This window comes from Diabrotica virgifera, chromosome 2 (genome assembly GCF_917563875.1).
Source record: "Diabrotica virgifera virgifera chromosome 2, PGI_DIABVI_V3a".
NCBI lineage: Eukaryota > Metazoa > Arthropoda > Insecta > Coleoptera > Chrysomelidae > Diabrotica > Diabrotica virgifera.
This window is the reverse complement of record NC_065444.1, coordinates 33,890,496-33,909,483: the sequence shown is the minus strand read 5'-3', so window position 1 is coordinate 33,909,483 and position 18,988 is coordinate 33,890,496. Positions and strand designations below refer to the sequence as shown.

Here is an 18,988-nt window from a genome sequence, read left to right as displayed (position 1 = left end):
GCACGTGGCCAGTACAGATAATATGCTCTGGTGCACAATTCAAATTGAACCAGCCAGTCCTAACCTAACCCTGTAGTTAGAAAGAGAAATCTTAAAATCCGTGAAAAAGCATTTCGCCTATTTAAAACAGTGAGGATTTGTGCAGTGCACACAGAGACCAGTAGAGGACCGTTTCGTTTCACAGTTTGGAATTTTCTATTGTGGGATTTAGTAAAATACGGTAAAATCATAAATACAATATTAAAATTTTATGATGGAACCTTATTCATCATCATCTTGGTGCTACATCCCTTAGAGGGCCTCGACCTTCTCAAGCTTTCTAGGCCATTCTGTTCTGTCCCTTGCTTGCATTTTCCAGTTGCCGACTCCGATCTTCTCGGCATCCTGTGTTACCCCGTCCATCCACCTCAGCTTTGGTCTACCCCGTCTTCTCATTCCCACGGGTTGCGCTGTTAGAATCTTTTTTATCATGTTCGATTCAGGGGCCCGGGCTACATGTCCTGCCCACTGCAGGCGGTTTCGCTTAATTATAGTGATAATATCTTTTCCACCAAACGTATGCTTGTAGATATTCTGCAGTTCAAAGTTATATCTACGCCTCCATATTCCGTTCTCACAGACCGCTCCGAATATCTTACGTAGCACCTTTCTTTCAAAAATCGACAGAGCGGATTCATCTGTTTTAGTTAGCCTCCATGCCTCTGATCCATATGTGAGAACGGGGACTATCAATGTTCTATAAAGCCTTATACGAGTTTTTTGAGACAGATGTTTGTTAGCTAAGTACTTTGATAGACTATGATAACACCTGTTTGCAATTATTATTCGTCTTTTTATTTTCTCTGATGTGTTATTATTGGGGTTAACCGATGTCCCTAGATATATGAACTCTTTGACCGCTTCGAAGTTTTGGTCATTGATGATTAGATCTGCGTCAATATTTCCAGCTCTTGTGTTTGTGTTAGTCGCCATGAATTTTGTTTTATTTCGATTTATATGTAACCCCATTTGTTCTGCTGCTGCTACTAGCTCGGTTAGGATTTCCGCAGTTCTCGCTCTGGTTCTTGTTATAATGTCCACGTCGCGCGTCGTCTGAATATGCTAGAATTTGGACAGATCTATTGAATATTGTTCCCCTGCTATCTATATTAGCGTCTCGTACGACTTTTTCTAATGCTACATTAACAGGAGCCTTATTCAGTGGAATTAATAAAAGAAAATGCAAATAGTTTTGAAAATCGACTTATTACAAAAAATAATGGTCCACCTCAGCCGGAGATACAAGAATGTGCTATGAAAAACAAAAAGTTTTAACGTTGCTTTTAAGTTGAACAATATAAAAAAAACTTCGTGGTTGTATGGGTGTGATAAACTACATTTTTTTTTTGTTTTCCACGTTTAGTATTTTCAAAGAATGCAATTATTTCTTTAGGGTGGACAAAAAACGGCGTTTGGGATTTATCTCATTTATCAACAAAAATTAAAAAACACGGATCTTCCCAAATTCATTTAAAAAATGAATTGCAACTCTCAGATATTGGCAATATTGATGTTCGCCAATTATTAGATTCTGGATATAGGAAAAAACGTGCCTTGCATTTTACCTCAATGGTGGTGTGGAAATGAATGCATTATTTAATCGAAATTAGTTACAGATTTTATGTATACCTACCACACGTAAATAATAAAAAATGATTAATATTCCACAACATTTAAACAGGCGAAGCACTCACTATTGATAATTTTTTAACGAACGCTTATGCAATAAGTAAATATACAGGGTGTAACAAAAATACAGGTCATAAATTTAATCACATATTCCGGGACCAAAAATAGTTCGATTGAACTAACTTGCCTTAGTACAAATGTGCACATAAAAAAAGTTACAGCCCTTTGAAATTACAAAATGAAAATCGATTTTTTCCAATATATCGAAAACTATTGGATATTTTTTATTGAAAATGAACATGTGGCATTCTTATGGCAGTAGTATCTTAAGAAAAAATTATAGTGAAATTTAGACATCCCATAAATATTTTATGGGGGTTTGGTTCCTTTAAACCCACCCAAACTTTTGTGTACGTTTCAATTTGATTATTGTTGTAGTACCATTAGTTAAACACAATGCTTTAAAAACTTCTTTGTCTCTTGGTACTTTTTCGAAAAGTCAGTATTTGTCGAGATATTTTGCATATTATTTGTCAAATCCACCACATATATTTGTATATTGCTAAGTATGATTTATGGAGACTTGATAATAATAGGCAAATTTATTTATGATTTACATTTTTAGGTATATTTTGAACCATATTAAAGAAGAAGTCACATCTCGATAAAATGTGCCTTATCGAAAAATACTCGTACAAAGAAGCAAAAAACTTTTAAAAACACTGTGTTTAACTAATGGTATCGCAGTAATAGTTTAATTGGAACGTATAAAACCATTTGGGAGGTTTAAAGGAACAAAACCCCCATAAAATATCTACGTAAACATATTAGAGAAGAAGTCGCAACTCGATAAAAACTGCCTTGTCGAAAAATTACTAAGAACCAAAAAAGTTTTAAAAATATTGAATTTAACTAATAGTATCACAATAATAATTTAATTGGAACGTACACAAAAGTTTGGGTGGGTTTAAGGGGACAAAACCCCCATAACATTTTTATGGGGTGCACAAATTTCACTATAATTTTTATTTAAGATATTCCTGCCATAAAAATGCCACATGTCCATTTTCAATAAAAAATCTCTAATAGTTTTCGATATATTGGAAAAAATCGATTTTCATTTTGTAACTTTAAAGGGCTGTAACTTTTTTTATGTGCATATTTGTACTAAGGTAAGTTAGGTTCATTCGAACTATTTTTGGTCCTAGAATAGGTGATTTAATTTATGACCTGTATTTTTGTTACACCCTGTATAATTTGGTGAGAAGCAGGAGAGTATAATAATTTCACTAATCCGCTTAGGTACCGCTGGGTTTTTTCCCCAAATATTTTTTCACCTATGCCGCAATTGCCCGCGGCTTTTATTCACCATTTCTATAATTACATTCCTTAATTGAACACCCTTTTTAACTAACCACGAGCCGCCACTGATTGTAGGGATGTAAGATGAGGGGTTAACCCTTGAAGCCTAACCCCTCATTCAGACTACTTACAATCGTGTGACATAAAAAATATCAATTATTTTAATGTTTATAAGCTAAAACTAAGCCCCTTTTGAAACTATTTTTTAATACTAAATTTAATGAAACGAGGATTTTTTTAGTACTTTTAGTATATTATAATATATATTTTTTTAATATAGTAAAAAAATTTAATAACTTATAAACTATTGGTTGATTAGTTTGAAATTTAGCACATTTTTTTCTTATTAACTGCTATAAGTTTAACTAGTCCATAGTCCATAGACCCAGCATAAGCAAAGTTGTGTAGCTCAAGAAAAATACGTTTTTATTCGTCGAATCACAAATCGAATATTTCAACGTGAAATAACCAAAACTGTGAATAACCAAAACTTGAAAACAAGATTAACTTTCTAACCTAAGGTACTTTTAGGGAAACCCATTAAAACTGTTTTAAAGTGTTTAAAAAAAGCTTTATTTTTTATAAAAGTTTATAGCATTAAAACTAAGCGAGTTACGCTCAAAAGTTGGTTCCTTTTTTTGGTAAAAAAAAATCGTGAGAATTACCCCTGTCTAGTACCTTAAATGAAATTATTCGTTACCACTTTACACAAACAATTTACTTTAATTAAGTATTTTTATAAGTTTATATAAGTTTTTTCATCTGTAAGTTTCACCAGTCTAAAGTGGTTATTTTTGAAAGGGTCGTAGTTTAAAGGGCTTGAACGAGTCACTAATCACGAATGTATGCAAATTTTGACCAGCCATGTCTTAACCAATTTTTGTCTTATGCCGCGTCCGCATTGGTAAATTTTTCGAGCGTTTTGAACTAATGGTTTGTCGCAAATTTTTGCCAGTGGAGCAGCGGTGTTCAAATCATTTGATCCTTGCTCGAAAACCGACAACCGATGGAGCGTGTGCGTTGTGTGCGTCGAAAATTCTTGCATCCGATTTATGCGACAAACACGTCCACACTAGCACAATTTACCTCGAGCACGCAAATATTTGAGACGAACAGCTGGTTGGACGCAAATTTTTACCAGTGAGGACGCGGCATTACAGAAAAATAAAATGAAAGTATCATATTTATAAAAGTGAAGCCTACATTGTTTACTGTTTCAGATTTTTCGTATTAATAATACTTTTAAAGTTATTTTGAAAAAAGGGCACTTTTGTAAAAATTTTAGAAAAACATTTTTTTACTATAAAACCAAATTTCTTCCAAAATAAGCACTTCGAACAGGTCAAACTTACAGATCGTATAAATAGTACACATACATAAAAGCAATATACAGTGCGTCCATAAAGTAACGGATAAATTCATTATTGCGTAAGCCGGCGACTTTGAGGAAAAATCCCGAAACAGGTCGATTTTTATTTTTAAATTGCGATTTTTTTGGCATATATATCATACTAGTTACGTCATCAATTTGGGCGTGATGACGTAAACGATTATTTTTTTAAATGAGAATAGGGGTCATGTTATAGCTCATTTGAAAGAGTATTTAGTTCTTTATTCAAAAATATAAACAATAACATAATTATTTATACAGGGTGTTCAAAAAAAATTTAATTTAATTATTTGAGACAAACAGAAGAATATTATGTAATTTATTTAATTCAAAATACGTTTTTCTATTGTCAGAAAACTGGACAAAAATATTTATTTGAAAAATAAACATTGATTTTCGCTTAAACGAATGTGTTCAAACTGCAATGAGGCAGGTAATGGCAGCTTTAACATTGAACTTAAGTAAGAAAGAATGTTTATTTGTGAAATAAACATTTTTTTCCAGTTTTCTCTCAACAGGAAAACGCATTTTGAATTAAATAAATTACATATTGTATTCTTCTTCTTGTCTCAAATAATTTAATCACAAAATTTTTTTTGAACATTCTGTATAAAGAATTATGTCAATGTTTATATTTTTGAATAGAGAATTGAATATCCTTTCAATTGAGCTATCACATGGCCACTATTCTCATTTAAAAAATCATCGATTACGTCATCACGCCCAGATGAATGACGTCACTAGTATGATATATATGCCAAAAAAATTGCAATTTAAAAATAAAGATCGACCTGTTTGGGGATTTTTCCTCAAAGTCGCTTAATTACGAAATAATGAATTTATGCGTTACTTTATGGACGCACTGTATAATAGTACACATACAAAGGGTAAAGCGGTAACGATTAATTTTATTTATGGTGCTAAATAGGACATTTTCACGACCAAAAAAAGGGACCAACTTTATTTTGAGGATAACTCGTTTAGTTTTGTTGTTAGAAACGTTTATAGAAAATAAAAATAAATGTCTCTTAGCACTTTCTAAAAGGTTTTCTAGCACTTATCAGTTTTTCCCGATAATTGCTTAATTTTTTGGTTATTCCATGTTGAAATATTCGATTCGGAATTTGACAAATATGAACGTATTTTTCATGAACTACAACTTTGCTTTTACTTGGTTTATATACCTCATTAAGAGACGATTTTTTCGTTTTTTTTATAAGCTACATTTTTGCTAGGAATATTTTTTTCGATAAATATTTACTTTTTGAGTCATTTGGGAAAAACCGCCTGAAAACGTTGTTTTCTTTGTGGAAATTTCAACATTTTTAATCGCAAATAACTCGAAAAGTGTTCACTTGCTTAAAAAAATCTACAGAATCAAAGTTGCTTAGAAGTAGCCAAATTATTCATTTCCGGACTTACTTTAAACGCGCGTTTTTTCACCCTCGAGAAGGGGTGAATATCACCCTCAAGTAAAAGCAAGCAACGGCACAAATTCAACTTTGAAGTGTAGGGTAAGTAGAACCTAAATCCAAATTTTCATGCAATTCGGAGTTGACCCTTCCAAAACGATGATTTACTGGGCTACATAGCAGCAAAAACATTTTCACGAATCGCTTTGAACAATTTTTTTTAGGCTTATGTCATGAATATTTTTGCCTTCTGTGTAATTTTTCGAAAACTTATTTTCCAATTATTTGTAATTTTTGTTGAAAAAAATCCGTATTTAACGGTTTTTGCAATTTTTTTGTAAAAAAGTACCAAACTAGTTGCAATTCTACGAAAAGCTTTATGATTTTTAAACCTTGTACAATGTACAAGTAAGAACATTTTGACAATGATAAGTTATTTCTATCTTGCTAAAATCAGTTTTAAATCGAATATAAAAGACTTGGTGCGGTAAAAGTGTGGGTAAAAGTGTGGCTTAGATATAATATTGTTCTATAGTGAAAAAAATAAACGCAATAACTTACTTGTCTATCAACACTGGTACCAAAAATTACTTGAGTACTCTGATCCTGCGTCGCATAATTCTGCAACCCTTCCCTCTTGGGTTCGTGCACTGGTCGTGTAATCTGCTGACGCACATATTGGGGCTGAACCTGCACGTACCCTGGCGCTTCAGGTTGCTTGTACTGCACTTGGGGTAACACTTGAGCACTAAGGTACTGATTAGTCTGGTACGCTGGTTGTGACACCGGCTCGGGTAAACAAAACACACTCGGCACCCAGATGAATAGAAAGTACTTGAAGGAGTTTTTCATTTTTTTGTTGCGCTGTTCTGTATAGTAAAAGTACGAAAAGCGAGGTATTGTCTATATATAGTTCTCCTCCTATTTTACTTTCGATTTACCGATGAATATACACCAATTATAGGGTCAGTGTATTGAATGTATTAGCGATGTCGTGAAATTTTCTACCTACGAGGTATTGGTAAATAGTTGCATGAACTTGGCTATTTTACAACGATTAATTTGATGATCATTGCAAATTATTGGTCAAGGATGAGTGTATTTAAAAAAGAAATAAATATGCGAAGAAAGTTTTTCTAATAGTTGTGTTATACTATTGATTTTACGCTAACAATATGTATTTTCACTTTCGTAAAACTGTTATATGAGAGTAATAAAATTTTATTTGAATAAAAATACCTTAACAAATATGAAGTCGTTAGTCATATTATATTTAATAAAGCAGTTATTCTAAACGTGTGTCAATTACAGTGCTTAATATCATAATACATATAATATTCAGGTAAATATGGAAAAATGGTTCAAGAGACTAATATTTTACGAACGAAAATAATGAGATCCAGAGAAAGAATCCAAAACCTTTAAAGCGACAAAAGGAGAACATATTCAAGGAATCCCGATAGATACAAATAATTCAAGTAATAACCCATTAGCGCCCACTGTACAGTATTTCTCATGATCATCTTTCAGTGCGTCACAGTTTTTCGATTTCTTTCTTACGCATTAAATTGTATGTGACAGAAAAAAAGGCACGTCGGTGATTACATTTCGTCGGTGACATTTTTATAACATTTTTTCTAGTTATTCTAGTTGTCGATAGATGACGCCATAATAAAAAAATTATTTTTTTAAATTAGATCATAATATTACAAATATAATCTGTATAATTTATAAGACTATACAAGTTAAAGAAAATACCATTTTATAAATGCAAGAAACACATTTGATTTGTTTTTATTCCAAATTGAAAATAAAATGTGACAACTTAATTTAACTAAAATGTCATGTTAGAATAAATGTCATAAATGTGTATTATCACGGACTTACACCTTTTTTCCTATCATTTGTTACGCACTGAAAAATGATCATGGAAAGGACAATACTAATTTATGTACAGCTGCTATTTTGACACACTAGTGCCATATACAATAAAATAGTGGCAGTTCTTAGTAATTGCAGTAAACTAAATACCCCTATGAAGACAACCGTAACAGATTTTGTTGGATGATTCAGCTGGTTTATTGTTAATAAAACCAACACAAATGCGTTTTTTATTTTCTCGACATCGACTTATTTATCGTAAATTTACAGTAAGTTCCTCTTATTTACTTCTTTTTACCATTAAGTGGTTTAAGTTAGAATATAATAGGTTTAGTAAAAGGCTTACGTGATTAATTTTTTCGAATTTTAATTATATCGTGATGTATTTGTTGTTAAAATTAGGTCTACTCATATGAGTACAATGGGCGTATGGAAGTATTTTTGATATTTTAATAGAAATGTTCTTGGAAATAAATATTGCTATCATTCCTCCACAGCCAGATATATTAACTGATAAGTAAGACATTGAGGGTGATAACCTTATAGGAGAAAATTTGACACTACCTAAAGACGTTGTAGGAGAAACTGAAGTTAATTGGTCTTCAGATGAAGACGAAGACTTCGAGGAGGTGCCTTTGGAACTGTATGGAAGTCTATGGAACCTGTAGCAGAAGTAAAACGATGGTCAACTGCTGTTAAGGCCAAAGTCGATGTTTCTCAAGTTGCTTTATATAAAAATTATAATCCGTAATTATAACTCCATGGTTGGTAACAACATCTGATGTTGTGTTGAACCAGGTTCTGCGGTTCCTTAACCAGGATGTTCTTCTTCTTCCTGGACCTCGCTTTCCAAATATTTTTCCTTGCAGGATGGCTTGTAGGAGGACATATCTGGATTTATTTCGCATAATGTGTCCAAAGTATTTCAACCTTCGAGATTTGATAGTGGTCACTACCTCTAGGTTCTTCCACATTCTTCTAAGGACCTCCTCATTTGTGACCCGATCAGTCCATGGGATTTTAAGAATTCTCCGATATAGCCACATCTCAAATGTTTCCAACTTTCGGCACATATCCTCGTTCAAAGTTCATGATTCAACACCATAAAAAAGGACAGAGAAGACGTAAGATCTCAACATTCTTACTTTTATACCAAGAGAAATGTTGTGGCTCTTGAAAAACGCGCCCATGTGGTTGAAGATTGATCCAGCTTTTCCGATGCGCGCTCTTATCTTTTGGTTGTTCCATTATTCATTTATTATGGCGCCGAGGTAGTTGTAGTGCCTCACTCTTTCTACAGGGGTTTGGTTGATATAGAGTTTACCTTCTGTTATCTATTTCTTGCTGAAGTTGTTTTTTTACGTTTGTATTGGGTCCATATTGTTGACTATAATACGTGATTTTGTTCATAAGGACTTGTAGGTCTTCTAGGTTGTCCGTAAATACTATGGTGTCATCTGCATACCTGATGTTATTTAGCCATTACCCGTTTAGTAGAATACCTTTTTCAGTTTCGTGCAAAGCCTCGATAAATATTCTTTTAGAGTAAATATTGAAAATTAGGGGGGACAAAATGCAGCCCTGCTTCACTTCACGCATGATTTTCACATATTCAGTGTGTTCACCGTCAACTCAACTGAGGTTTGCAGTCTGATTCGAGTAAAGTTTTCTAATTATTTTCAGATATTGGTTGTTAATTCCTGCTTCTTTTAGTATTTGCATCATCTTGGCGTGTTGTACTCGATCAAACGCCTTCTCGTACTCAACGAGACAGGCGTATACGTCGCAGTTAACGTCTTTGCATCTCTGGAATAAGACTTGTATTGAAAACAGAACCTCTCTCGTACCAACAGCATTTATGAACCCGAATTTGGACGAAACCCGGGCGAAATTTGACTTTCACATAGCTTGTAAATCCTCGTATGGATTACCTTTAGGAACAATTTTAGGAGATGAATCATCAGGCTTATCATACGGTATTCTTCGCATTTTTTGGCTCCTGGTTTTTTTGGAAGTGCAATAAACTCAGACTTCAGCCATTCTGATGGTATTTCTCCAGAGTTGTATATGTTGTTGAATATCTTTGTGATTATTCCTATTGATTCGTTATCCATCAGTTTAAGTAGTTCTGCTTGTATATTATCAGGACCTGCTGCTTTGCCATCCTTTAGCCGTGCTATGGCAGAATAAACTTCCTGCTGTAATATTCTTGGTCCATCATTTACCTCTTTTTCTAACTCAAAGGTGTTATCCATTTGATCTTCAAATAGTTTTTCTAGATATTTTTCCACGTTCTAATTTTACTCTGTTTGTCTAAGATGGTATTTCCGCCAGAATAAGTTAGATTTCCTCTCTGTCTCCGTCTTAGTCCACCTGTGAGTTCTGTAACTTTCCTATATACATTGTGACTATCGTACTTTTTCTGTAGATGACTGTAGATGATGACATAATTAAACAAAACAATGTTTATTTCTATTGTTGCCCTTTCTATGACATGTTATCTTGTCCCTTGCTATTTTAAGGACTTATATATTCGCCATTCTACTCATGTGATTATTCTATTCTTTAATACCTATTTAAACTTGTTAAACGAACGATTTTCATCTGCAGTTGTAGTCGTTAAGTAATAATAAGTCAAAAGGATGATCAATTTAAAATTATACTTTAACACTTTTCAATTAGGGAAGTGAAACTTAAAAACTATTTTGTGGTTATATTTCATAGTAATACACTCCAATGAAGATGAAGAATAGAATATTTGTTGTATATTCTCATATTGTTGTGTGCTGCCTGAAACAATGGATATTATTTTCTTTTTAATTATTTCCGACTTTAGCAATTAATCAAATTTGAGAGTATTGTTTTAAAATCGTTGGAACTTTATTAGTTAATTTTTTCACTACAGTTTTTATTACGTAAGCATAAAACTTAGTTAACAAATTAGTACTGACTAAATTTCGCTAAAATTCATGTCTATATGGATCTATCTCCAAAGTCCAAGTCTGGAAGTCTCTTAAGTTTTCTCACTTCCCTGTTGTTGTCCAATAGGTTTACTGCACTTGAATTTTGGTGAAATTATAAACGCTTTAGACTTTAGATGCCTATCATATACTTTTTTAATTCCTAGCTCATATCATCATTCTCTTTGCCTTATCCCTATGCGGGGTCGGCTTCCCTAATTGCATTTCTCCACACAATTCTCTCTTGAGACATATCAATGTTAATCCCCTTTACCAACATATCCTGCCTTATCGTCTCCCTACAGGTCTTCTTTGGTGTTCCTTTTCTACTCCTTCCAGGAATCTGCACTTCAGCTATTCTTCGTATTGGGTGATTAACGTCTCGACGTTGAACATGACCAAACCATCTTAACCTATTCTCTCTCGTTTTGGCATCAATTGGTGCCACACGTAGACTTCCCCTAATATACTCATTTCTAATTTTATCTTTCTTTGTCACTCCATTCATCTATCTAAGCATTCTCATTTCCACCACATGTATTCGTTGTTCCTCTTTCTTTTTTACTGGCCAACATTCAGTTCCGTACATCATAGCCGGTTTTATGTCTGTTTTATAGAATTTTCCCTTCAGTCTCATTGCAATTTTTCTGTCGCACAACATACCACTCGCTTCTTTCCACTTCCCTCCATCCCTCCAGCCCTAATTCTATTGCATGCATCTCCATCTATTTCTCCATTACTCTGTAATACCGATGCTAGGTACCTAAAACTATTGCTTTTCACAATCATTTCACCATCCAAAGATACCATTTAATTTGTAGTAACTCCATCCTTCAATGAACATTCCAAATACTCTGTTTTTGTCCTACTAAGTTTTAAACCATTTTCCTCCAGAGATTGTCTCCACTGTTCCAGTTTTTGTTATAAGTCTCTTTCATTATTTCCTATTAACACTACATCATCAGCATACATTAGGCACCATGGAATGCTATCCTGTTGTTTCGCTGTTATCTGGTCCGAAACTAATGAGAATAAATAAGGACTAAGCACCGAGCCTTGGTGCAATCCTACTTTCACCTGAAATTTATCAGTCTCTCCCACACCTGTCCTAACACTAGTCGTTACTCCCTCATACATATCTCTCACAATCTTTACATATTCGCCAGGGACTCCTTTCTTATTTAGTGCCCACCACAGAATCTCTCGAGGAACTCTATCATATTTATGCTTTCTTAGCTCATAATAGCTCTATATTCTATATTCATATAGCTCATAATAGCTCATAATTCTTAGCTCATAATACGCCGATAATTCCCTTTGAACAAAAAAAAATCAGGAAAACGGAACACCTCTGGGGTCATTTCTGAACCCAATTGTTTTTCTCGTGGCTATCAACGATATACTTGACCACTGCTCCAACCTATGTAGTTAAGGAAGACTATGTACCGACGATCTGATTCTATTTGCAAAGCGCAATAATAAAAGAATGATTAATATACTTCTCATATTGCCTCAAGAGCAGATAAAAAATCTGATGGTACAACCGTGTCTCAAAAGTTCTGTTCAACCGCGTAAATTAGGACTATTTCAATAGCATAAAGTTTGGCAGTGAAGATAGATATAAATTTTGGTGGTCTAAATGAATTACCATTTTTTATATTAGCGACATAAAAAGCGTTACCTACGTTATGACATGTTGTGGAACAATCTGTGTAGATGTGTTTATAATAATTAGGAAATTCAGATAGAATTAATTTTCTAATTTTACTGTTTTGTCATGGTAAGTTTTTTTATGTAGGTTTTATGATCTTTGGAAAGATTGCGGTTTTCTCGATAAAAAGCTTATCTATGAGTAATTTATTTGTTTAGTGTTCACTCTAAAGTTGTTAGTTTCTAGGTAAGCATCTGCAAGAGGAGTTAAAGTTTTAATTCTCCAATAATTACTTGTTAAGTTGTATTAGGTGAGACTTTTCATCATCATCCAACCAATTTACGTCTACTGCTGGACATATATCTCCACCAATTGTTTTCACATTTCACGGTTTTGTGCTGATTGTTGCCAGTTTTTACTAATCCGCCTGATATCATATGTCCATCGTGTAGGCGGTTTTCCTCTGTGAGATTGTTCATTCTTCTTTAATAATTTTTGTGAGTCGCAAGCCTGGTCTTTATTAGAAACTTATTAGACAAGAATCCTCTTCTCAGGTTTAGAGGAGGTTCTTGAGCTTCTGCTAGAATTGAAGACCTCGGTGCAAGAACGGGACAAGTCCACTTTTCTGAATAGTTGTGAAGTCGACAAAATTTTAATATTTTTTAGAAAATATGAATAAATTATGCTTAATTAAATTAAGCTAGACAAGTTTTGTCTAATAATCTTCTAGGAGGATTAATTAAATTAAGCATAATTTATTCATATTTTCTAAAAATATTAAATTTTTGTCGACTTCCCAACTATTCAGAAAAGTGGACTTGCCCCGTTCTTGCACCAAGGTCTTCAATTGCAGCACATGGACATGACTTAAACGCCCTAATGCATTTACGTATTTTCTTATAACCAATTTGATCGATTTTTGATAAATTAGATTTTAATAATGAAGCATATAAATATCATCCATAATCAATTATTGAACGGATATATGATATACAACACCATCTAACTTTTCATATGCAACGAAGTTTTTAACCCTCGCAGGACCAACCTTTTAGTAGAGACAGCGAGTACCAAGGAGGGTCAATAAATGTCCACACATAAATTAATCAAAAACGTGCTTCTTTATTTAAACTAATTTAAAAATAACACTTTTATATTATTCCTAGACGTTAATGGAACAGTTAAAAGATACGAATTTATAATTTACCCGGAGTCTTCGGCTTCAGTGGAATTGACATCATCGTAAGATACAGAAACATTTTTGACCTCTTGCTATGCTTACCGCATACATACTTGTATTTTGAACAGACTATGGTTGTTTTTGCCCACTTATTGGCCTTTTTTCTTTTAGATTTTGCTAATTTGAAACATAAATAATATCGTCCCTTTCCATTTTGGGATGGTGTTGAAGGTATTCAAGAGGATTATTTATAGTCCAATGTCAAGTTTTTATAAAAGTATGAGGAAATGAATTAAATTGTAGAAATGCTAATTATGCCATCTAATAGGGCAGTAGTACGCCGACAACTACTAATTATTTGAGATTTTTAGGAACAAAGGTATTTAAAAAATCGGATATAATGAAATGTTGTGGATAGTTTTTAACCCTCCTGGGTCCTTCTAGGGTTAATAGTGTATAAAATCTTCAAAATGTTTTGAGATTGTTATAATTAGTTTATGCACATTATTTGCAAGTCAATTTCCTTCTTTTTTCGGATATGTGAGAGGTAATTAACGTATGCACTGTTACCAAGAAGTAATTATTCTCACTTTCGTTACGGTTTTCTGGTCATATATGTCTACTGTTATTAGAAGAAAGTTTGTTAGCATTGGATCAACGAGTCTTAGTGGTACGAGTATAAAAAATATTTATGTCTTCCACTATTAACATTGTTCTTTTTGTTTTAAGTCTATAATTAAAATTCGCTGACATAAGAATGCAACAAATAGTATTTCAGAGTAAAAAAGTCTAATAGACAATCATCTAATGTGTTTCAAAATATATAAATTAAATACAAGGCACTAAAGAAGTAATTATGTAAAGCACTATACAGGGTGTAACAAAAAGGTAAGTCATAAATTAAATCACACATTCTGGGACTAAAAATAGATCGACTGAACCTAACTATTAGAGATTTTTATATTCAAAATGGAGGTGTGGCTTTCTTATGTCAGGAACATCTTGAAACAAAAAAACAGTGACCTTTGTGTACTCCATAAAAATTTTATGAGGTTTTGTTCCCTTAACCCGCCCCCCACAAATATTTTGGGTACCGCCCAATTACTTGTCTTCTAACTCTCTATAAATTGGTCACGTCCCGTGTAGTCCGGCGTATCTACCAACACTGTGCTCTAAACAATATCATAGAGCCTCAACAGAAAGGATGCACTAAGGGTTCCATGGGTTGCAAAGAACAACCTTTCATCGACTCAGTCATTTCTAACCAGGCATTCATCAAACAAGTAACCTCTTTACTGCTTTTATTGACTACAAAAAAGCCTTTGACTGATTGCCGCATGAATGGCTGATAGATACATTGAGAATATACAAAGTCGATGATAACATAGTGACATTTTTAAGGCATATAACGACAGATTTGAAGACTACAATTTACCTCCAAATTCCTGATGAAAACAATATCGATTCGGAAAATATCGTAATCAACCGAGTCCTGTTTCAAGGATCGTAAGTCCATTGTGGTTGTGTTTAGCTATGAACCCCATATCCCAGCTATTAAATTCCACTGACAGGTTTTGGCATTAAAAACAACAATACTGTAGTAGCGAAGCTTAATCATCTGTTGTATATGGATGATTTGAAATGAATGGCTTCCACTCGATACCAGTTAGAACAGATGCTAAAAACTGTAGAAACATTCTCTAATGATATTAGTATACAGTTCGGTCTAAACATGTGTAGTGTTTTAAATATAGTTAAAGGAAAGGTACAGCCCGGTGGATTCGATATGCAAAATGGGCAGAACATGGAGGCTATGGGTGAAAACGATATGTACAAATATCTTGGAGTAAAATAAGCGCGGAAAATTCACCATAAGCAAATTAAAATTGAGATAACTACTTAGTTTATACGAAGGATAAAACAGCTGCTTTGTTCACAGCTTAACAGTAAAAATGTGTTAAAGGCACTAAACACCTACGCGTGTTTCGCGCTTAGCTATTCATTTGGTATTGTTAAGTGGATAAAAACGGATAAGGAAAATCTTCAGCGAAAAGTACAAACACACCTCACAAAGGCACAAAAACGCCATCCTCGAAGTGCAGTAGAAACAACGACATTACCACGGTGTTTAGGAGGACAAAGACTTATGGATATAGGTGAACAATTAGACAAACAAATTGCTAACTTAAGAACTTATATTTTCAGATGCAGGCTGAGACATCTACTCTACATCGCGCTATTTGCGCAGTAGATGATACAATACCGATCAAACTGACGTAACCAAAATGTGCATAATCCACCTTATAAAGGACGAAAAAATGCGCACCTTGATGGGTAAACCTCTGCACGGCGACATCCCAATAAAATCAGCCAAGACAACGTTGACAATACATTGTACAACTATTGGTTGACATCAGGAAAAATGTTCCCTGAAATTAATAGAAGGTTCATTACTGGCCATTCAAGATCAGGTTATACCAACAAAAAATTACCTGAAATATAGAGTCAAAGACCCTCAGGTCCAAAACAACAAATGTCAATATGGATGTCAACCCCAAAAAACCATCTTACATCTTACAGGTGGCTGCCAGGCATTTGCTGCAACTAAAATTTACAGAACGACATAACTCAGTGGGAAAAATTCTTCATCAAGGGATAGCTATCAAACTTCTCCAAACGGACCATCTCCCATATTTATTACCAGTACGTCCCTGAGAGTATGCTTGAGTATAGCATATACTGGGACAGCACTACACTGACAGATCAAACAGTAGCACATAATAGACCAGATCTCGTACTAGTTAATAAATTAACAAGACAAACAACATTAATTGATGTGGCGATAGCTAACAACAATAATCTACGTACTAAATTTACTGAAAAAATCGTCAAGTACAGAGATATGGAAATTCAAATACGAAAATAATGGAGAATGCAGAGTACCCAGAAGATACCTATTATTATGTCTACTACTGTAGTCATTCAGAAGAACCTCCTCGAAAGCATAAAAAAGCTGGGTCTAAATGAACATCTTTATAAGGTCATGCAGGAAGCTGTACTTCTCTGGACGCCCAGATGTGTACGAAAATTTTTGAGAGATACTCTAGCATACCAAGACACCTAGGGCTCGATAACACGGAAAGAGTCTCACCAGAGGTCAATCCTTTTGATACAATAGGTATCAGGGATTAGTCAATTTTCCCGTTAGAAGAAGTGTGAGCCGTATAGGTAAAGCTGGATACTAATAACCCAAAATGCTGGTATGCTGGAGTATCTCCCAATATTTTTCGTATACATTAGGCAGTCGAAAGTAGTACAGCTTGCTGCATGGTCTTGTAAAGACGTTCATTTAGACCCAGCTCTTTTATGCTTTCGAGGAGGTTCTTCGGAATGACTCCAGTATTAGACATAATAATAGGTATCGTCTGGGTACTTTGCATTCTCCATTGTCTTCGTATTTGAATTTCCAGATCTCTGTATTTGGCAATATAATTATTATTATTAAAAATTAAATATTTCTTACGAAATAATATCAAAATTTAATAACTCCTTTATGGAAAAATTTTCCGGGATTTTCAGCGATAATCTTTCATAAGATTTACTACATAATATAAATTAAAACTTAATGTTCTGAAATTAGAACTCATTTTCGTTCCAGTCCATCATAAAGTGTCTACTGTGAAGCCGGTGAGCCTCCTCTCTGGATTAGACGGCAATATCTTCTTCTTTCCTATGCTGCATCTGTCTCTTTTAACCCCCTTAATCCTGTATACCGTTTATTCACAACAACCTATACCACCCCCTCATCAAATAAAAAAACCTATATTTTCTATATTGTCCACAATAACAAGCGACATCAATTTTCGACTGACAAATCCTATCCCCTTTCATCGAATTCCTCCTTGGATTATGCAGACCTTTCAAACTAACACAAATTTAACAAAATTCAATAAATATGAAACACCTAAAGAACTCATGATATAAGCTTTTTTTGAAATTATACACAATAACCAATTTGATCAAGTAATATACACCGATGCTTCCAAAAGTGATTTGGGGGTTGGCTGTTCAGTCACCTCTCAAAACAATCTCATTTGTGCTTCTTTTATTCCTCTTCTGTGCAGCGTACATACTGGAGAATTATACAGTATCTTACAGGCTGTTAAGAATATTAACCTCCCGAACATAAATGTTGCCATTTGTACAGACACTCTAGCTTCCATTTTATGCATTTAGGAATTATTTACCGATCATCCTCTTGTCCAAAATATCCATCATTGTTACCACCACCTTTTTACCTTAAACACTAAGATTACATTTATATGGATTCCGTCTCACATTGGTATACCTGGCAATGAACTTGCAGATCAGCATGCTAAAACGGCTTCAACAGATACCATGTCAACAACCCACATCCAAATTTGTAAAGATTGTTACGTTTTAAAAATTCAATCATCTATATATTATTTTTTCCGAAAATCGCCAGGAAATTTTGACATTCCTGTCAAAATTTCTTGAAGAAAAAGTCAGGACTTCCTTACTGTAAGGAAATGTCATTTCCTTACTGTAAGGAAATGATATTTCCGTACAGTTGTTAGTGTTCTACATAAATGATAGAAAACACATTGCTTACAAGAAATTAATTTATATTTTGAAAACATCAAGTCATTGCTGAATACATTTTTAAGATCAATTTGTTATATTTACAGTAATTTGACAGTTAGTACAATTATTGAACATTGGAGGAACACTCTTAGAACTATGAGAAACATTTTGGACAACATGCAGGGTGGAAGGGTCATTTTGTTGAATATTTTGTACTGTGAAAATTTTATTTGCCACCTCAACCTTATTGTTAAGCGATTCTTCGATATATCCTTCTAATAATTCTAATGAAGCAGTATTCACTGCCTCAACCAGCTCTGGAGGAGTCCCAGGAATGGAAATTTCATCATCACTTATCATTTTACTTTCGAGAACACCAGCAATTAGATTTATAAGCGTCAAGTTTGACAATTCAACCTCAATACGTTTCCATAGTAACCCAAGTAATTTTATTAGGAATTTCAAAGCACCATTTATTTGGGAATAAAATTATCGCGTTTTTTTTTTAAATCAATCAATATCTGTCGAATTTTAAACGATTTGCGGAAAAACAGTATGTTTACCTCGTAGGAAAAGCCACATTCCTGAACTATGTGTTGCTAAGTCTCGGCTTGCACCTCGACTTAGCAATCTTCACAGTCGTCCAGGAATGTTAAGCTTTTCCTACCCGGTAAAAAATGTACTATTATTAAAAGATTATTTCACTCTTTCATATCATTTCCCACATCTTTCCTATTTTCTTAAAGAAATAATCGAATAGATAGCAGACTTTCAATTTGGCAAGGGTTGTCATGGATACGTTACGGTACGTCATCTTGACAGGCGTCAATTCTAAAATTGGGGTGCTACTTGGAACATAAATTTTCAGGCAATTGATCT

At 33.8% G+C, this 18,988-nt stretch overlaps 1 protein-coding gene across 1 annotated transcript in view; it reads right to left on the bottom strand.

The window, feature by feature from the left end:
* LOC114335504 (bromodomain-containing protein DDB_G0280777-like) overlaps positions 1–6,698 on the bottom strand; it is a 44,102-nt gene extending 37,404 nt beyond the window's left edge. The window contains exon 1 of the mRNA XM_028285751.2: positions 6,394–6,698. Coding sequence (XP_028141552.1) covers positions 6,394–6,684 — 291 coding nt within the window. The 5' untranslated portion in view covers positions 6,685–6,698. The remainder of the gene's footprint in view (positions 1–6,393) is intronic.
* Between the last annotated feature and the right edge of the window lie 12,290 nt (positions 6,699–18,988).